This window comes from Mchenga conophoros, linkage group LG8, assembly GCF_057382185.1.
Source record: "Mchenga conophoros isolate Kocher_MC1m ecotype Shallow Benthic linkage group LG8, M_conophoros_male_GT1.1, whole genome shotgun sequence".
NCBI lineage: Eukaryota > Metazoa > Chordata > Actinopteri > Cichliformes > Cichlidae > Mchenga > Mchenga conophoros.
This window is the reverse complement of record NC_140533.1, coordinates 20,736,783-20,758,954: the sequence shown is the minus strand read 5'-3', so window position 1 is coordinate 20,758,954 and position 22,172 is coordinate 20,736,783. Positions and strand designations below refer to the sequence as shown.

Here is a 22,172-nt window from a genome sequence, read left to right as displayed (position 1 = left end):
GTGTTTGTGTGTTAGTTTCATTCCAAAAGTATAGTAATCACAAAGCAGAGGTATTTAATTGAATAATATAACCAGCAGATAAACCATGGATACCTGTACAGAACAGTGTCGTATCTATCAGGCTGTAAATTAAATGTTTTTAGATTAGTGGTTAAATTAAATAAGAAAATGTCACTTATGTCGCTAATTTTTGACATGTCGAAGAATTGCAATTAATAGTTGAAGAAAATCAAATAATTAATCACCAATGAAGAAAATCATTAGTTACAGCCCCAAATCTATCATTACACATATTACACCACAGCAGGAGGTGTGTATGCGTGTGAACATGCATCACATGCATTATTTCCTTTGGCAGGTAAACCCACAACAGCAGCTGCCCCCCTCAAAGAAAATTAATTCATCCCTAAACATCTCACGCGCATGCATTTGCAGCCTGGCAACAGTTAAGCGGCAAGCAGAGGACGCAAGAACTAGGAGGAAAGGAAATGAGGGAGATTAATTAATGGAGGAGTGAGGGAAATTAAGAGCACTCTGCCTCCTGCGGCTCTGACATTACCTCCAATACTCCACAATCCCCTGCCCTTCACTTAACACATTTGTTGAGATTTGGTGCACCGTATGAAAGTCTGTGCTCATGCTTCAGTTCAAATCCTCTGGCTGTTTGCAGTCAGGTGGCCAGCGGCCGCGTTTGCCAAGGCGCCAGGATGTAAACCTGCAGAGAACATGGTAGACCTGCTGAAAATGCTGTTTTACTCCTGCCTGTTGCCTCTGAAAAGGTGTTGCACAGCTGTTAAAACAAGTGAGCTTAGAGAGTGCTTGTCACAGTGGAGGTTAAAGCTTGTTTCCAAGGCTTGCAGTGCCTCTCACTGAGATTGTCTTGTTCCAAAGAGTTAAATTCATGCTGAGATAAAAGATAAATTGGAGGTTGACAGTAAATCGTAATCTTGAGAAAACTGCTGGTGGCTTCAAAGCACAAAATTATTCTAGTTTATGGCACTTTAGAGGGGATTTTTACTACCTTTTCACCCATAATTTGCAAGCCAAAAAGCCTTTAGATCGATGTTAAGTTTTTTAAACCCCGACTATTTGCATAGTTTGTATATAAATGATAGTCACTCCATTCCATCCCTCATTGGTTGATGAAATCCCATTATGAATTCTCAGGACCAGACTTCTTGAATGTACTTTCAAATGTACATTAACTGAAAAATAAGAAGGTTACATGAAAAATACCCCGTAAGGCACCACTCAGGCAGTAAAAAGAGACCCTTTACAAACTGCCGCCACCAGGTGGCGATACCTGTAGATTGAGTAAAAAATTATTCCTATTTTGAACATCTTTTTCATGTCACATTTCAAAATGGCATGAAACCACATTGGCTATCATCTTGTCAATCCCACGTCGGTAGCTAATGGGTGCCAGACCCGTCCCTCCTCATCACATCCATTTTTTGCAACCAAGATGGCGAAACAGAAACCCTCATATCAAGGATGTTACGAAGGAGAAAATTAACTATTGACGTGAAAACTGTCTTTTGAAACAGCCTGTGAACATGTTTATTTTAACACGAGAGTTTATTAGCGCTTTTGAAGCCAGCCTCGAGTGGACACTCGAGGAAGTGGATACTTTCAGGCACTTCTGCGTTGCCCTCATTTTCTAGCCCCGGGCGTTGTTGCCTGGTTACGAGACTATTACTCCCCATCCATTATTGTGACTTAAATATGAAGCTTTAAATTGTCAGATGTATGAACACATCTAAACACACACAATTCTATATTCTACTTAATTTAGATTGGTACAGACTTGTTATAGATGCACAGAGCACAGGGATGCTGTTGAGTATCACCACGGAGAAAAGAGGTGGTGAGAAAGGTGTCATGAACGCATCACCTATCAGAAACGGGTGTTGTGGTGTTGTGCAGCTGACAAACCCAGCGGTTCCGGTTGAGACTGGTTTGATGTACTTGCTGTCAATTTAACACAGAGGGAGTGTTGCCTGTCACCTCCCTGCTTTCCCTGCCTGAATATATCATATCCTCTCCATCAAAATCAACAGTGTAAGAATCAATCTGTCACACAGGAGGACATGCGCGCTTCGGCTTATAGACAGACAGACCAACTGGAATTGAGGGTCGGAATAGAAAATGGAGGAAAAGAAATGACAGTTGAGGTGAAAGAATGACAGAGAAAGGAGGGGCAGTGATTACTGAAAGACAGCTGAGGAATGATAGCAGAGGTCGGGGAGGAATTTATGTGAAAAGGGAGAAAAAGAAAATGAGATGCGCAGTGAGCAAACAGTCACTCAGGGCTAGACATCGGCAGCAAAGAGGAGCTGTCAGAAGATGCTATCATACAGGGAGAGATCTGCGAAAATACAACAGTGCCAACGATACTTTAAAATGTAGCAGAGGAAGAAGTCGACAAGAGGGAGATTAAGAGACTGAGTAAGAGACTGAAAGGTCAGAGGAACCCGGTGGATGATTCATGGAGTTCAGCCTATCTAACTTCTGCCTAAGGGTTTCACACAGCCTGTCAACCACTCCTCTCTCCTACTGCTTCATCTACAGCTTCTCTAACGTGCACACACACTGTGCGCCAATAATTGTTAGATACAAGTACACACTGGTAGGATGAAGCAGGGAGAAGCCATAATCAGTATTTTTCTTCATATCTCTGAATCAGTGACAAGTAACAAGTGGCATTTAGTTTTTAGCCTGTTTTAGGTTATTGTTTTTACTTTAGTGCACATTTGCACCTTGACTCTGAGCAAGAATAAAAGCTCATCAGCAACTAAATACATCTGCTGAATCCTAATGTTGCCACCTATGATAGACTATTTGTTAACAACTTTTATTGATAGTTGTGAGATGTTTTCTTCTGCCCTCTAGTGGCCATGTAAGAAAATCTTGAATAGAATAAGCTTGAATAGAGTTTGTGTGATTTTTGGGAAGAAAAATAAGCCAAAGTATTTGGAAATGACTTATTACTGGCCTCTTACATAACTTTCAACAGTCCAAAACCCAGACGTGTTCAGTTTACAATGACATTACAAACAATCCAGTCATTTGTTTCACTCGATCGATCAACCACCATTCGTGGAGTGTTTCTGACACACCCTCGCCAGTTTGGTGTTGATGTTTTTGACCACTGCTGCCCAGTCTTTACCAGCTGCCTCTATTAATATTCAACAAGCTGTCACATACAGATGCGACAGCCAAGCTGGTAAGCCTCACCTTTCCCACCGTCATGTCAGCTGTCTTGAACAGGGAGCCTGATAAGGAGGTAGGAAGCAACGGAGGCGTTTGATGGAAGGCTTGAGATGAGGAGGCGGAGGGAGAGGGGAGGAGGCGGCTGTCTGTATGTCAGGGGAGAAAACATCTCCTCCGCCCTTTGCACCGCAAGAGTGGGGTGGATACGGCCGTTTGCGCCTCCGACCCCAACTCATGGCGCAGATGCCGGCGGTGCCAAAAATAAAGTGCATTAAAACTGGCAGCCAAAGCCTGTTAAGTGATCACCATGACAACAGGCGGAAGGCGCACGGAGACGACATCTTCGCTACAATCCTCCCCCCCTGCCCTAAGAGGCTACACTGCTGGACTGCTCGCTTTCTGTCAGCTGGGCTTTCTCTGCGTCTCTGCTGTCGTTTATGTGTTCCTTCTCCTTTCAGCCTTCTTCTCCCCTGATAAGTCTCCTGGGAGCTCTTTAAGCTAACAGGCAGTGTTTAGTCTGTTTTTATGCTTCCTTGTTTTACATTTTAATTTCACTCTTCTCTGAATCGCTCCTCTTTTTCTTCCCCCCTCCTCCCCTCCCACCTGTTGTTTTTCTCACTGTGCATTTTAACTTGTTTGTGCACACACACATCTCATCTTAAATCTCCTTATCTCACCTATATCGGTCCCAATGCTGTGTGCTGTAATCCCAAAGAGCACTGCCCTAATGAGACCTCCTCCACCTTTGCTCTCCTTTCCCTTTCTCCACCCTGCTCCTTATCGCATGGCGTCATTGTAATCTTCAGGATAACTTTGAGAGCTATGCATACACTAGTGCGTGCACAGAGTGAGGTCATGCATGAGCATCCCGATACAGATCTTAGCAGCAAACCTAGATAAGAAACGTGATGTCGTGAAGTCACAGGGAAACATCCGCAGGGGATCTTGTTGTCGGGGTGAATATGGTGACCTGTGCAGTGTTGCGATGCTGTTTCTTAGCAAGGAGCAGTTTTGCTTCTTCTAAAGTCTCTCCGTCCACAGGCCAGCATCTGAGGGAAGCATGAATATTGATGCTCCTCACTTGTTAACATTGTATGAAGCAGGGGCTGGTAATTGTCTGTCTTCGAAGCGCGACACGTCCTCTTCAGTGGGATGTGTGAGAAGGTCGATCCCGCTGGGGAGTTCGGCTTCTCTTGACTCATTTTACTTCAAGTGAGAAAAGTAGCGAGTAAGGAGAGGAGAAAGAGCCGAGCGGCGACAGAAACCCGAGTTACGACACGCACTTTGTCAAGTGTGCCGAAGTGCAGCTGCGAGTCGCTTCCGAGTTTGTTTCAGGCTTGTAGCGTTTTCTCCAATGCTCTTCATTTCAATGATGCATTGCTCTTATGAGGCATTTCTAAAGGTGTCCTCACAGTGTTTCTCTTTTCTTCTTCTTTTTTTTCACCCCTGTTCCACAGCAGCTGGTTCCACTCACACTGCCGTTTTTTAACTGGTAAAAGAGAATGACCAAAGTGTGCGTGTCAGTATGCACACAGGGGAATTTGTTCCCCTTCATATGATTGTGTGAAACTCTGTCTGCTTGCATTCGCCTATCTGTGTCAGTGTATGTAAATGTTTCTGTGTGCGTTTGAGAGCCAGACCCAGAGGATTCCTGCAAGTGAGCCCGTCTTCTAATCCAGTCTTGAGTAGGCGCATTGATTTATTGAGCAACTTTTGTTAGTTCGGAGAAGCCCCGCTTCCTGCTACATCCTAATCAGCACACACAAGTGCACACATGCATACACACAGCAGATGATTGTTATCTGAGTGTTGATTAACTGAGTGAAGACTGCAATTTAGTGATAGTTACATTTTATATTTTATTTGGATTTCATCTTTCCTGATTTTGAAAGCTACTTTCTTAATACCTTTTCTGTTTAAAATAATCTTTCCTCTTCTTGAATGTATCTCTCCAGGTATTCGGCCTCAAATCATGAACGGGCCCATGCATCCCCGCCCGTTGGTGGCCCTGCTGGACGGGCGTGATTGCACCGTGGAGATGCCCATCCTTAAAGACTTAGCAACCGTTGCCTTCTGTGATGCTCAGTCCACGCAGGAGATCCACGAGAAGGTAGGAAGACGCACGCACCGTAGTTCACTTTCAGTGTCTTCCACATCGCAGCTGAACCTTGATGGAGAGACGGAATTTACCCGTCACTCATATCTCCCTCTTCCTTTTTCTATAGCGCTGATATGTGAAGTGCGTTATATTGGCCTCATACACACCTGCCAGTTAAAATATAGTGGCTTCATTATGATTTAATGTCACTTTGTAGCACTGACTGTAACGCCTATATCAGTGCCATTGTTCTAATAGAGAATCTCGTACAGCGGGGATGCGGTGTAATTACATTGGCTTGTAGAGGCTCTTTATTGCTTTTTATGCAGCGCCGTGGTTACAAAACAATATATGGCCACAGAAATGGGTATCACCCAAGTGCTATCTCTTCATCTGCAGACAGAGTGAGGGCTGCTATATCTTCCATCGCGCTGTTTTTATGAAAATGGGACATATTAAAAAAGAAGCATTTGCATAGAGATCAATTCAATCAAAGACCTTGGGCGGTGAGGAGAAGGGGGGAAAGTGGGTAGCTTTTTGTTTGTTTTAACACTGCCTTATCAGGAAAAACATGATTGTAATGTTCACCTCGCAAGCATATTCAGCAGTTTGCAATAATAACTTGCAGTCTAGATACCCAGAGGGGCGGTATAGATTGAAAATGTCCAATCTCTGCTTTCTGCAGCATGGATGCGAAGATGCAGTGTTGATAACTCTGGGAGTTTCAGTTCAATGTTGTCAGGGCAGACAGCAGCTGCCATACTCCCGTACATATACACTAGACAACAATAAAAAAAAAAAAAATCTTATGGAAAAGATTGGCCGAGGATTGAATATGAAAGTTGCCTAAGGTTATGTGAAGTCTTCTACCTGGTAATCCTCTTTTTTCTCAAGTGATAGGGATACAATAAAGCACACAGGCAAATACCAATCAAGATCAAGTTACAATACCACTTCAGTGAGACCAAATCCTGTATGCAGCACCTGCACTCCAGCATCATAATCCAAGGTCTCTGATCCCTCGTCTTTGTCACAGTCGTCGCGCCTCATAACCACATGTGGCTTGTAAAAGTTGGATGAGAGCCCATATGGCAGGGAGTCAATATTGGCCTATTACTTTGTGCGCCGCCTGACTGTGATCATCCAAAAGAGGTGTTAAGCTTGGGGCTTGCAACTAATGACTCTTAATGTAACTAAAAGATGATAGATGGAAAAATTATGATACTGTGTTCAGTTAACAGTTCAATCTCTAAAATGCAGGGGGGGGGGGAGCCATACATTGCGTGTTGTCGTCTCGCGTCATTAGTTAAACTGTGAATAGAAAGTCTTCACAATATCAGCAAATGTTTACTATTTTCCATTTATAAGAAACAATAAATTTTCAAAGCAGTAAATCCTTTAATAAACCCTAAATGGGGTTATATAGATATTTATAGCACTTTTCTGTTGTTAAAGTACTTCACCCATTCACATTCACATATTAAATGCTGTGCTTTATCTGTTACACACACACACAAGGATGAATGGGGGCATTTAGGAGGTTCAGGCTCTTGCACGAAAACAGTTTAAGGTGCATACTGGAGGAACCAGGTGTCAGACTAGTTTAGTGGACATACTGGTTAACATCTGTTTATTCTTTGGCACTAAGACATAACTTTTTTTGCTTTCTTGCTGCTATTTCACTATTTAGGTGGGGGACTGGGGTAAATGTGCAAGAAGCCACGTTGCTTTAGATAAGCACTGAGGCTGCAACCAGGAAAACTGGTAACCTCCCTCTGACCTAAGCGGCTGGACCTGGCATGTAGTCTTCTGTAAAATCAGCACATCTCGTGTGGACGGATTTGTTTTAGAAGTATTGAAAGATTTTGTGGAATCGATGCACTGCTAAAGTGGATTTTGAAGGTACAATGGCCAGTGGGGTCAGAGCTTGTTGTGTTATGACATATTTCACAGTATTTTGTGACGCTGTCCTGCAAAATGCTAAGCCACCTTCGTTGTAAGAAGTTTTAAGTAGTCTGTAGTTTTATGAAGCAACAGTTTGAGCAGCACAACATCCCTGCGGATCACTCACGGGATGACTTCATTGCCATAAAGTCCCCCTCCTAGAAGCTAGGAGTGTGCACTACAGTGTGCACATCACCAAATCAAAACTCCCTTGAAACAGTCTATCTTTTGCTCAGCCAGGCTAAATGTGAAGCACGGGCTTTGTGCCTTGTCAGAAAAGTCCAGGCGTCATAAGAAATGATAGATCCTTAAAGCGATAAGGGTTTGGTTACAGTGGAGAGGGGGATGTAGCTGAGGTCAGAGTTTCCATTAACATCAACTACAATCAGGCTAGAAGATTCCTTCCCCCAGCTCAAAAACAACACAAGACCTTCAGGATCAGCGTAGAGGGAGACAATTATGTATGTGTGCATTTTGGCCGGTCGCGCATGTGCGTGTAAGGAGTGTTTTAACCTTGAACTAATATCTGGAAGGCCTGTCCAGGACACTGCTCTAATAAAAGCAGTATGGAAATTCAGAGCTAATCTACTAATCACAGGAAAGCTAATGCAGCTTGGCTGGAGGTGAATGTAGAGCTGTTATTTAGGCGCTGACAGGGGCCGGGGCTGATACGGAAGGGGAATAGTTTAGATCCACATCACAGGCCAGGTCACCTTGTCCACGTTAAGTGGCAGAGGAGCAGCATGAGCAGCATTTCACAGTGATTGTCCCCCCCCCGTCCAAGGTGACAGAATTCAGACTTTTTTGGGAAATGTTTCACTTGGTACATCTTAAGATTGTTTTTATTTATTCTTTTTTATTTAACTTGAATGGATTGTCTTTGGGTAGGTAGATTCAACAACGCCACCATGTGGTTGTTTAAAAGCACAGTTAGTTTTGACCTTTACCTGCTTTAAAATAAGTAACAACCACTTTCACTTACACTTAGCTGACATGCATCTTTAAGCTGGAGTTTGCGCAGCCTAAAATTTTACTCAATGCATGAGTACAGCAGGTAAGAACACCACAAGCTACTAGTCTTGATGCATTCTCAATCATCCAAGTAAGTAAATCTCCAAAAGTTGATTCTGTTCATCTTCTCCCACTGAAAACGCTACATCCAGATGAATAGAATCAACTTTTGGAGACACAAGCTACTAGGGCAAATGCGGGATACATTCCCAGGAATCGGGAAATTTTGAAGCCTGAAATACAGAGCGGTACAGTCTGGGTAGTAAATTAGTTACTTTCTTTGTAATGGGGCTATTTTAATTCTATTATTCTATTTAATTTATAAGGCTTATCCTGCAATCAGTACCTCTCTATCCAGTCACTTATCCAGATCTTGTGTCCGTAAACGCTCTTGGTGCAATTGTGAATACCGTGCAGAACTGAGCCCCCGCAAAACAATATAATGACTGTTTCTACTTCCAGTGCAGGTCTGTTAAATGGACAATGTGTCAGTGTTGCTCGCGGCCATGTGATGTCTGTAGTTCCCCCTCGATGTGAAATCTATAATGTTCACAAATGTCGGAAGTCACGGCAGGCGTGTGATTTTCACAGCATCTCTGAAAGGAATGCGACAGTGTGATTGTCATGAGCTCTTGTATCCCCAAGTGGATTTAATAGCCGTGTTTTGCATGAGCAAACGAGTAAACTGGCCAACGGAAGACACAGATTAAGGAGGGAAAAGCATTTCATTCAGTTGTGTCATGCAAAATTTTATGAATACATGTGTCTGCAGGTGCTTAATGAGGCAGTGGGTGCCATGATGTACCACACCATCACCCTGACCAGAGAGGACCTGGAAAAGTTCAAAGCTCTACGCATCATCATCCGCATCGGCAGCGGCTACGACAACATTGACATAAAGGCTGCTGGAGAGCTGGGTATGAACTCTTTAAATAGCGGCTACTAAATCATAATCATTTTCTTCTCCACATCTGTGCTCGTGTAACAGCCTCTTTTTCTACATCTGAGCAAAGCTCTAATGTGTTTTGTGCTCCTTTGATACGACTATCCCGCGTCGCATTGATTTCTTGTGAGGGAGCAGGTCTGCTGATTTGCTTGTTTGATCGTTTGTTTGCCTGTTAATGACAAACGATACCTCAGGTGCCTGTAATCAGATTTAGGTGAATCTTGAAGGGAAGATTCATCACATCGCAGCGTTAAAATTGGACTGACCATCTAAAAGAAAAGCAGCGATGAAATAGAGCTAATAGTCGTTGTCCCTAAAGCGGACTACTTCGAATACCACGTATACCGTTTCCTTGTTTTTACTGTATGGATTTTTTCTGAATAGTATCAAAGGCTGAATAAATAGTCAGATGAAGTGCAGACATCCCGCTGTGAGCCAGAATGTTCAAAGAGACAGAGTAAAAGACACACGGGGAAGGAGAAGAGTTCAGTTTTCTCCCTGAAACACCACCCAGGCTTATATCAGCAGGCTGGTGGCTCAAAAAGCTCTTACAGTTGACAAAGCTGCCATTTCCCTGCCAATATGAGATACTGTGTCTAACTGCCACCCACTCACCGAAGGCGCTCTGCCTTGCAACACAGGAGTCAAAAGCTATCGTGCCTGGAGAAGGCGGCGCTGATATGACGGCTGTTCTCGGGGAGAAGAAAAAAGGGGCCATTGATTGAGCAGGCTCGGTCTATTTTTTGCTGTCTAGAGACGACTGCGCTGTTATTCCGAGATACAGAGTGAGATGAGGACATTAGGAGGAGAATGAGGGCAGGCAGAAGTGCTTAAGTGTTAGAACAGAGAAAAAAAAGTAGTCTGTGTTGTTGGAGGAAACGGCAAGGTAATACCACAAGGTCAGGCCTGTATATCGGCTGAAAGGAACAAAATTATGAACACTGCACTGGATAAGATCTTGACTTTACATATTTACGTGTGTATCTTCATATTATTATTGACGTTTAGCAGGTGATGTTTGGAATACTGATTACGTTGCCCAAATATAGACCTAATTAAAGATAACCCAAGTTATTAAGGGATCAGTTCACACCATTATCAACTTTTCATGTTTTTCCTCTGGCCTGTCGCGGGGGCAGCAGCCTAAGCAAAGAGGCCCAGACCTCCCTCTCCCCAGCCACCTCCTCCAGCTTATCCGGGGGAATACCAAGGCGTTCCCAGGCCAGCCGAGAGATATAATCTCTCCAGCGTGTCCTGGGTCTGCCCCGGGGCCTCCTCCCGGTGGGACATGCCTGGAACACCTCACCCAGGAGGCGCCCAGGGGGCATCCTTGTCAGATGCCCGAACCACCTCAGCTGGCTCCTTTCGATGTGGAGCAGCAGCTGCTCTACTCTGAGCCCCTCCCGGATGGCCAAACTTCTCACCCTATCTCTAAGGGAGAGACCAGCCACCCTTCGGAGGAAGCTCATTTCTGCCGCTTGTATCCGCGATCTCGTTCTTTCGGTCACTACCCACAGCTCGTGGCCATAGGTGAGGGTAGGGACGTAGATCGACCGGTAAATTGAGAGCTTCGCTTTTACACTCAGCTCCCTCTTCACCACGACGGACCGGTGCAGCGTCCGCATTACTGCAGCTGCAGCCCCAATCCGTCTGTCGATCTCCGGCTCCCTTCTCCCATCACTCGCGAACAAGACCCCGAGATACTTGAACTCCTCCACTTGGGGCAGGAACTCATCCCCGACCCAGAAGATCTACAGAAGATATCACCCCTATATGGGTAAATATAATAAAATATACTTTTGGACCAAAAGCTTCCTTTGAAGTTTTTATAATATATGACCTGTGTTATAGTACATAATATCCATTCACGTATCCATCATCTTCTACTTGTCTAAAGTGAGGTTAGGGGTGGCAGCTGCCTAAGCAGAGTATTCTAGTCGTCCTTATCTCCAGCAACACGTTTCAGTTACTCCTGTGGGATCCTGAGATTCCCAGACTAGGCTAGATGTATAATCTCTCTAGCAGGTTCTGTATGTCCAAGGTCCTCACTCTATCTCCAAGACTGATCCCAGCCACCCTACAAAAGAAACTATTTTCATCTGCTTTTATTCGTGACCTTACTCTTTTGGTCATGACCCAGATCTCATGACCGTAAGCGAGTGTTGGAATGTAGACTGACTGGTACATGAAAAACATCAATCCGGCACACCAAATCCACCGGTCTGTTTCATCCTCGGCTGCAATGCGTGCTGGAGGTCACGCTCCAATGAAGCCGACATATTCTGATGTCATTTTCACACTCCCTTGAGATGCTGACCATGAATATCAGAAATCATAGTGACCCATGTTGGTTTTTTCGCCCTGGACAATAAAATCTCCCTCTGTACTCATATTTCACGTGTCACATACGTCTTTAATGTGCTTTTCAACCCTTCTGCCTTGTGTGTGTTTACTGTTCTATCTTTAGGCATTGCCGTGTGCAACATTCCCTCGGCAGCTGTGGAGGAGACGGCAGACTCGACCTTGTGCCACATCCTCAACCTTTACCGGCGGAACACCTGGCTCTACCAGGCTCTGCGGGAGGGCACGCGAGTCCAGAGCGTGGAGCAAATCCGGGAGGTGGCATCCGGTGCCGCCCGCATACGTGGCGAAACCCTGGGTCTCATCGGTTTTGGTGAATATTCAGTTATTCGCTTTCCTCTTTTAGCCTTTTTCTGGCTCCTTCTCTTGCTTTTTCCTCTTATTTTCATCATGTTTTTTTTTAATTTACTCCCCCTTCCGTTGCTTCCACTTTTGTGCTTTCATATCCTCTCACCACTCAGTGTGCCTTCTGTTTTCCTGCTCTGATAAGGTTATTTTTCACCCTCTGCCCGTCCCACAGATTATCTCAAGGTTGTCTGTTTCGCCTCCCTGCGGGCTGACTTCCTCTCTCTGCCTCACTGTTCTCATCCCACTGCTCTAATGCTCACCATTATATCTCTATTATACTCTCTTCTTCTGTTTTCAACTCTTCTTCTCTGTCACCACGGTCCCTCGACATCTTGCCCTGCCATGATCAGGCCTCATGGCAGACTAGATTCTTCCTCTGTGTGTTTGTGTGTGTGTGTTCTGACTTGATTCCCTCTCTGCACCTGTTTTAGTGGTGATTGTGTGTGTTTGTGCGTCACTCTGCCCTGTCACAACATCACAGATGCTCTGTCTTCTCACAAGCCTTTCCTGAGTGCCACCTTATCTCTCTGTCCACATACACCTCCCCCCCCCACACACACACACACACACACACACACACAAACACACAACCTCCTTCCTCCTCTACAGGTCCCAGACAGCTGCCTGGACTAACTGTGCCTGAACAGCGGGTCCTGGCAGGGAAGATTTCTCCCCCCTGTCTCTCCCTTCCTCATCCAGTCCTCCCATTTCCAGCCTCCTCTGCTGGTCTTTCTGGCTCAAGCTGTCTCCAAAACAATATCCATTGTCAGTGGGAGGTTGGGGACATCGAAGGCCTCTTGGCGTTGGTTTCTAGGACTCTGCATATTCAGCCAGCTGCACAACTGTCGGCAAATACACAGACTGAAAAAAAACCCCTCTAGCTCTGGGGTGACAGTAGACTCGAGGACTTGAAGTACCAAACAACCAACCATTTGATCTTCTTCTCAAAAATAAGTTCAAGCCTTTTAGTTGTGAATTATTCTGTTATTTCTCATATGTAAATGTAACCAAGTAGCTGTGGTCTGCCTATCTACCTCCAGTAAATATCCAGGATAATCCTATCAACTAAATTTGATCTGATAAAAAACTCATTTTCAACTTTGGAATTTGGGGAGTATGTTAGTCTGGGAAGAGACATCTAAGATACCTTTAATCAGCATTTTTATATGAATGAAGGCTTAAATGATCATCAGGGTTCAGTGTGATAAGCTTGAAATGCCATTTTAGTTACTAAATGCAAAACAACATTTTTAACACATTATATTCCCCTAAAAATGATATTTTTAAATGTTGCATCTTATACTAAAAGTGATTGCAGACAAGTATAATTACTTTCTCTTGAAACGTCTCAAAGCAAATTCAAAACAAAGAAAATTCCACTTGCATATTTAGCATTTCCAGTTGGTCAAATCAAATTAGCCGTGCAAAGACAGTGTTGATACTGCAGCAGATGCAGATGAGGACCGATGAAAAAATGTTGGAATTCATTACCCAAGTCTAATCCTTCCCACATATTTCTGCAACATTAGCCGATTATGTGTCAAGGAAACATAAAAACTGAATATCCAACCGCCAAAGTTATGCTTCCATGTTTTAAGAGACACAATCGCAAGGTAAATAAGGACTTTTTGACAGCCTCTGGTAATTGCACATTTTTCTATGCTAACTGTACTCACTTAAATTTTTAATTAACAGAATCCCATTACATCCATCTTGAAGTTGCTCACAGTGAAAAGTCTAATCACTCAAACCAGTTTATTTGAGTGATTAGGTTTAGTTCACTCTCACCACTATGATCAGTATCATCTCCACATGAAGCAGGCAGCTGTTTTCAGACGATTGCGCACTACCCGCCTGCGCCAAATTGCACACAGACACAACTGACAAGTATTTGAAAGCTAAAGAGAACAAATAACCGTATTGCACGTTATTGGATTTTGCACTTGTTGCATCTCTTTGCAGAATATGGAAAATATCTCCAGTGATATTGTGATGTCGCCTGGTTCCTTTTGTAAAAACAGAGATAATCTGCCTGCTGTGCACAAGGACTTTTGAAACAATGTTTTTTAAAAAAAAAACGTTGACCTCTTGGCCAATTGCCACCATGTTTGCCTCTTCACTGTTGGGTGAGACAGGGCTGATTTCAAGAATTGGTGCTTCAGCCTCGTGTTTTACTGCAGAATCTGAAACCTTTGTCAGCAGAAAAATTTGCAATGCAAAGCAAACATCTGCTGCCGAGTCGAGAGTGAAATGACAGAGATCAAAATGTTCAGATCCACCTGAGTGGGTGGCAGACCCCCTGGTTTTCGTTGCATGTGGCATTGATAAGTGTGGGACGGGAGGGCGAGGCTTAGAAATAGAGACGACAGAGGAGCTGACATATTAAAGGAAAAATCCGCACAAAAAAAATACAAATTCTTTTTTTCCCAGTGCAACAAAGTTAGAGGTATTTTTAGATGCCAAAAACTTCAGCTGTTAACTGATCTCATTGTAAATCAAGATTGTGTAGATCTAGTTTCTCTTTAAACCCAGTTCTTTGCAGACATTTTCCAACAATCAGAGAGGCAGAAGAAATCATTGCAGAAGAAGTGATGATCCAACTTTCCACAGCTGCTCCAAAAGGTTTAGTAAATCACATCGTACTGCAGCTGCAGGATGACCTGGTCTGTTTCAAACTGACAAGAAAAATCTTTTTAAAAAATTGATTCCTTTACTGCTGCTGTCTGCATCGCTTTTTTAGCTTGCACTTACAGCAGCTCACACCCACGCTCTGTGTTGTGTCAAACGTGGCCTGTGAAAATTAGGAAAAGTAACGTTAGCAGAAAGAAATGGACAGATGAATCACTCGAAGAAAAGTAAAGTGCGCAACTGTGATCATCGCAAAATTTGTAGTTTTATTGTGCGATAGCTGCAGCTATATCTGGGTCTTTAGCATTGCACGTCTCTTATCGGCTGACATTGAAGGAGAAGAAGAGAAGGAGTGATTCTCCTCAGCTGTGGAGTGTAAGAGCAGGATATAATGCTCGATCACAAAGAGGGGACCTTGAGAGTGTAAAGGACCTTATCGATCCTTTTTACGAGCAGCAACATCCACCTCTCCATTACTCTGTCCCTCTCTCTCTCTCAGCTGCTGCTGCAGAGCAGAAACTGGCGTCTCCAGCCAACAGAGTGGATACTCGCATCCTACACAACAAATGGCTGTGAGAGACAGAGGGAGAGGCTCGAATGCTGCACATTCAGTTTCTGATTCACTGTCTCACAACTTCACCTCACATTGGGCCTCATTCACAAACAGTGTGTTTGCACAAACGTGTGCCTAATCAGCACAAACAAATGTTTTACTCACAAATCCGGGATCCATCCGTGTTTTCGTGCCTGAAGTGGTTGGTGCACGGCAAACGAACGTAGAGCTGCCTCAGACTTAGAAAATATAAACATACATGTTTTAACTAAATGCTTAGCAGGTTAAAACTGACTTAAAACACTTAAAAAACCTTTAATTTATTAAGGCAGTGGCCAATTACATAAAATAAACACAAATCCGTTGCCTTTCATCCTTGCTGGACGTCATCGCCGTCACCTCGCCACTGTTTCAACAATGTCCTACTTACGGATGTTTGTATAATCTGGTCGGTTATTCCTTTTTCCATAAACTTGTATCTTAAGCTTTTTTCTTATATCTAAGTCACGGTCTGTGCGTCAAGGATTCAGTATTTACCGCTTCAGTGATTGCAACCCGAGTCTCTTGGTGTGCCTTTCCAGTTTCCACCTTAGACATTATGTTTCCTCAGTCCACAACTTTTTTTTTGCTTAAGTGACCTTTTTTCTCTTAGAACAGCTTCACAGCTTTCTCTGTGATCCGCCTCTAGGCAAACACGTTTCCTTATATAGAGAAAAATGGGGCCACGGAAGTATGCTGACTGCAAGTAACGTGCGTGCACCTGCTGATTTACAGTGATTCTCTAACGTGCACATGATAGTAAGAGTAAAATTGGCTGCTTTTGCACGATCCACAAACCTGACTTTTGTTTGAGTGCTTATTTTGTGCACAAATTAAAAAGCACACACGGTGAATGAGGCCCTTTGTTTGTTTGTTCTTGTTGTTTTTTAATTTTTTCATCATAGCTCCTTGTCTTCATCGTAAGCCTTTTTTCCCTTAGTGATATTAAAAGTAGCCTTTTTCACAACTTTAATATAATAAAGCCGACATGAAAAGGCTGTTGCAACATGAAAGATGTTCAAGTGACATCCTGTTACTATTAGAAGAATGAAAGGTTTATTTTTTGTGAAGTTTTTTTTAGACATTGGCTTCTTTTTCGCTCATTTTCAGGTCAGAACTTGTACTTGATTATTTTCTCTTTTTTTATCGTTCAAGCATAAAAAAGCACTCAAATCAGTGCTCAATTTAGCAAAGAACTCATTTTAAATTGTATCTTTAGGCAGTTTGTCAATAGTATTCTATCACAATAATAAAACCTATTCCCCCCTTTTTTTGGATTGGCAAGGTGGTTTCTGAAGAGCTATAAGACAAAAACTTATATCTCTGCATTGTTTGCAGTGTGTCTTCAAAGGGTTAGAGTGGTGGATGGCTGTGGCTTAGAAGGTTGTGGAGTTCCCATACTAATTGGAAGATTCGTGGTTCAATCCCTGGTCCTCCTCTGCATGATGATATTGTGAGTGCAAGATACTGAACCCAATGAGTTCACTGGAGTGTGAATGTTAGATAGAAAACACTGCGGACGCAATTCTACGTCCTACATCTTTTTGATACATGTCTACAAACTAGTAGATGGTCTAATACGTCTTGATGCATGCTCAATCATCCAAGTAAGTAAATCCCAATCTGGATGTAGTGTTTTCAGTGGGAGAAACATTTCGTCACTCATCCAAGTGACTTCTTCAGTCTCAGCTGACTGCAGGTTTCCCCAACCTTATAAACAGTGCATTGCACAATGACTGAAACTAACATCACTGAATGAACGATGGGCTGGGAGGTCAGTTCCTTGATCATTAATGTGCAAATTCTCATGACCATTGATCAACAACTGACCTCCCAGCCCATTGTTCAGTGGTGCTAGTTTCAGTCATCGTGCACTCACCCACTGAAAACGCTACATCCAGATGATCAGAATCAACCTTTTGGGATGGTCTCAATGGAAGGGGTGGTTGTCAAGAAGACTTAAGCAAGGGAAACAGAAAAGGCTGAGATATGACAAATTACACAAGAACTGGAAACAGGTCTTATGGTATGATGAACCAAGATGAACCAGTGGTGTTGGGGATCTTGTCAAAATTGATGGTATTATGAACACAGAAATGTACCGTCAAATTTTGGCTACTATGCAATACCATCTGGAAGGCATCTGAGCAGTTTAATTTTGTGACATGACAGTGATCCCGAAACACACTGCCAATTCAGTAAAAGCATACCTGGATAGAAAACACACACAAACCATGGAGCGGTCGGACCTCAACATTACTGAAGCAGTGTGGGATTATTTTGACAGCGAACAGAACAAAAGGCAGCCAACATCCAAAGAAGAGCTTTGAATGTCCTTTAAGAAGCCTGGAGAACTATTTCGGAAGACTACTTAAAGAGTTAATAGTTAACAAGACATGTAAATGATCAGTGAACTGGTATTTAACAGTGCAACTTTTGAACTTGCCTGGCTTTTTCTGGAGAAGACACGCTCTGTTAACGTACGAGAAATCCCTCTGTGTCTTTGAGCACGTTGACAAACTTTATAAACTCTTTGTTTGTGTCCCCAGGTCGTTCGGGCCAGGCGGTTGCAGTGCGAGCCAAGGTTTTCGGCTTCAACGTCATCTTCTACGACCCCTATCTGCAGGACGGCCTGGAGCGCTCGCTGGGCGTCCAGCGCGTCTACACCCTGCAGGACCTGCTCTACCAGAGCGACTGCGTCTCCCTGCACTGCAACCTGAACGAACACAACCATCACCTCATCAACGACTTCACCATCAAACAGGTGCATTACTCAAAACCAGAGGTGTGGACTCGAGTCACATGACTTGGACTCGAGTCAGACTCGAGTCATTAATTTTATGACTTTAGACTTGACTTGAAAAAATGTTCTAAGACTTGTGACTTAACTTGGACTTTTACACCAATGACTTGGGACTTGAATTGGACTTGAACCGGTTTACTTGAAAAGACTTGATATTTTACCCCAAATATAAAATTTAACATGCATATTATATAGAGATTGAAAATGTGACGTCATTCACGGGTAGAACCGCAAAGGATTCTGGGAACTCGTGGCAAGCGGTACTAGGCTTTCAATTAAAATCAGTTATACAGCGATAAAAAGAAACACAAAAATGTCAAGAAGCTGTTGTATCATTAACTGCAATAGCCGGTCGCATGACAGCCACGGGAAGCCGACGGGTAAAGAGATCGGTTGTTATCGGATTACGTCGTTGAAGAGAAATTGTTCGAGCCATGTTTCCGAAGTAACAAAGAGGCGACGGGTGGCCTGGATTGCAGCCATTCTAAGACCAAATATAACGTCCCAGAACACTCCAGCTCACAGGTTAGTCTGCTCCAAGCATTTACACAAAGGTCAGTCTGCTGTTGTAGTTAATGCGTCATTTTTCTTAACATAATTGGTGATATAGGTTACAAGCAAGTCTGGCGCTGAACAGAAATTGTCGTGCTATGCTCCTTTATTTATTGTGCATAAATAGTGAATTGTCCTGACACAATATTGCGTTTCGCTTCTGTTATTATGGTACATTGACAAAAACATATACTTTTATTCACAGGATAAAACAGGTTTTTTGTATCACTAATTGCCCAGTACGATTACAGCATACAATATTATTGTCACTGCTACATTTCTGTGATGCTACCAGAAATTATTTCCACTACTAATTAATTACCGTTGAGCTCAAAGGTCCTATTAATAAACGGTTAACGAATGTGTATTTATGACGACAATTTGTGAGACTGGTAAACTTATGATATGTACGATGGTCTTTCGTTCTACACGGTGCGTTTCAAGGTCCTGCACCCATCCGTCGGTAAACTGTACCTGGGCTTGTTGCAGTGACCTGAAGTTACTAAACTTCATGAGTGTATGCACTCACTCCAAGAACCGTATGATTATAAATATGCATATAAATATGCTACAATGAGATAGCTGACTTCATCTAACTAGCAAATGTTGTCCAGGCTACGTTGGTGATGCAGTTTTTTTTAATATGTATGATATTTTTGTCATGCGATTTTAAAGCTGGTCCTACAACCGCATCCAAGAATAACATGCAGCTTATCTCAGAACCGTCGGTGAAAATTATTCTTGGAGCTAGGTTTAATTGAGCTGCATTTTAAAGAGGTGCAATTTTACAATTTGTGTATATTTTCTAAGTTCACTATTTTGTCATGTGTTGAGAAAAACACAGATTTTAAAATTACATGGTCTAATATTTACATTTAGCATAACTGCAACATGCTTTTTTTTTTTTTTTTTTAAAGACTCGAAAGGACTTGAAATTCAAAGTTTCAGACTTGAGACTTGACTCGGACTTTTACACCAGTGACTTGAGACTCGACTCTGACTTGCCTGACATTACTTGAGACTTGACTTGAGACTTGAGGATAAAGACTTGAGACTTACTTGAGACTTGCAAAACAATGACTTGGTCCCACCTCTGCTCAAAACAAACACAGACACGCGTCGCCCGCACACGTGTCACCCAGACAGAGCTGAACATCCCATTGAACAGCTGTGACCTGATGTGGGCTTAATGCGGTGCTATCTAGCAGGTAGACAAGTCGAGATGCTGGTATATTATTACTCTGTCAGCCTAGTGTCTGTCCTAAAGAGCATTATATCTGGCAGAAAGAGAAAGCAGGAAGAAGAAAAAAAGGACTGGAAACAGCAGCAGCCTTCCTGCCTGTACATTCCCTGCTCTTTATCTTAAGCTGGACACAAATTCATTCCTTTGCTCTGTCAAATGCAATTAGTGCCAGCCCACGGCTACAGCAAATATATCGACTAGGCTGCACAGTGTGAGGGGAAAGTGCTGCTCTCTGAGTCAATAACTGCACTCTGAGGCACTGCCTGGGGTGACACCTGCAGGGCAGCTGAGGAACTGCACAAGCTGGGGACGCATCTTCCTTCTGTCAATATCACCCCGCACTGTGACACACTCTCTCTCTCTCTTTGTCTTGTCCCTCGCGCTCCATTCTTCCTGAGTTACAGTATGTGAGGAGATGAAGAGGAGTGGGTGTAGGGTAATAGCCTAACCCAGTTAACTCTGTGTCTTTTCCAAAGCACAAGATTCTCAGCTGCCTCTTAAGTGCTGCAATGAAAGAACACTTTTCTGTCTTTCCTCACCCAGAATTTGGCAGTGGCTCTTAGCGTTTAAAGTGGAAACGTGTGTGTGCATGTTTGTGTATTTTCTGTGTGTCAAAACCACCAAGGCCTAATAAAAGACTGCCTGCCAGCGTAAAGGCTTTTCATGCCCCTGGATTTCAGCTTTTGTCAACATTAAGGGATTACTTTCTTCTGAGCATATTCATTTGATTTTTTTCTTCTTCCTCCCTCATACACTTTTTGTTGTGCCTTATTTTCTCCCCCCCCCGGTAAGCAGCAAGGGGTGGCGGTGCTACTTCATCTTTCAGCTCATCCCTCGTCCTTCATTTCATCTCCTTGGTTTGAACAAAGCCTGCTCTATATCCCACATCTGACAGCATTTGTCCCAGTTGCCTTTCTGTCTCCTAGATCTTTCAGGTGTCAGGTGAAACAGAGATGTCACCATTTTATTCCTTCTTCTCAATTTATGTCCTGTTTAATATGTCTTAAGACATATAATCCAGATTGATGCTCTCTTTTAGATCAAACACATTCATTTGCCTGCCAGGCTGGCATACACACAAAAGTCCATACATGAGCTGTAAAAAAGCTGGCTTCATCTGTGCCTAGTGTTGACTTGTTTGTGTTTGCATGCCTTTTGCACTACAGATGCGTCAGGGTGCATTCTTGGTCAATACTGCACGGGGAGGTCTGGTGGATGAGAAAGCTCTGGCCCAGGCGTTAAAGGAGGGAAGGATACGCGGAGCTGCCTTAGACGTCCATGAGACCGAGCCCTTCAGGTAAATGCACACATGTGCCAAATCCTGGACAGATATAGGCAAGCAAAGTGATGGGTGTGTAGGAAGGGAAAGACAAAGAAACAGAAAACCTTTAAGAGATAGACAGACAGGCAGGAACAATGGCAGATATAGTTATAATGAGATAAAAGAGAAATCATGTGCTTCTAAAAGGATCCTTCAGGGCCCTGTGTGTAATAGAATTGAGGAGATGGAGAGCTGGATTTATTCTTGTCAGAGCAAGTTAAAAACATTTAAAGGTACAGGTGTATGCTTGAGTTTGAATAGAGGTGCAAAAAGAGGTGAATAATCTCCATTTTTTGGTATCCAAACACAACGATAACCCAAGAAAAGACCATATTTATACAGGATTATTAAAACAGACCTTCTTGGACATTTTTCCTTACGCTTTATTCGTGAGAAAGTGCCGGGGGCAAAGTGGTGAAAGGCCAAAACTAGGTGAAAAGGCATCAGTAAGTGTGTCATAACATGCAATCAGCTAATTAAGAGTGAAAGTGTACAGCTTAATTTGAAGTATAATCAATAAATCTATAATTTCTTCATTTTGGCAAATGAATGAGTTACAAGTACTGCTGAATTGATTTAATAACTATTCAAATGACATCTTGACACTTGTTGCTTTTGTTGTCAATTATAAACAAATTAATTCAGTTAAGTACTGGTGATATGAATAATTGGAAAATCTGGTAACAGCTTCATCATGAACTATACTGGTGACACTGGGTAACCAGTCTGAAATAATTGTAAATGAAATAATTTCAGATTTATTTCCCAAAGCTCACCTGTTCCCCTTATGATTTGACACCGTGTTTTAGCTTTGAGCTATGAACTGCTTTCATCAGAAGGCAAACAGCTTGGTACGCGTCCCACTTCTCCACCATCCTAAGATCCGTGTTTTCCGTCTCAGCGGGTAACTGGTGTTGTGTTGTTCACGCGTCGGGGGCAGTCAGAGAGTTTGGAGGCTGATTATTTCTGGACAGCTGCTCAGCTGAGTGGCTGCTCAAGAAGGCTGAAACTGAACCCGATGAATCTGGAACTCATGCTCCGCTAACCCAGCATGTCAACGGGGGAGCGTTTCATAACTTTGGACCTCCATCCCACGCGGCATGACACCGATT

At 43.1% G+C, this 22,172-nt stretch overlaps 1 protein-coding gene across 9 annotated transcripts in view; it reads left to right on the top strand.

Annotated features, from left to right (window-relative positions):
* Positions 1-22,172, top strand: part of LOC146568676 (C-terminal-binding protein 2) — a 97,937-nt gene that overhangs the window by 70,608 nt on the left and 5,157 nt on the right. For all 9 annotated transcript variants that reach the window (XM_085284870.1, XM_085284872.1, XM_085284868.1 and 6 more), the window contains 5 exons: positions 5,169-5,323; positions 9,039-9,183; positions 11,680-11,886; positions 17,691-17,905; positions 20,906-21,036. In XM_085284870.1, coding sequence (XP_085140996.1) covers positions 5,169-5,323; positions 9,039-9,183; positions 11,680-11,886; positions 17,691-17,905; positions 20,906-21,036 — 853 coding nt within the window. The remainder of the gene's footprint in view (positions 1-5,168; positions 5,324-9,038; positions 9,184-11,679; positions 11,887-17,690; positions 17,906-20,905; positions 21,037-22,172) is intronic.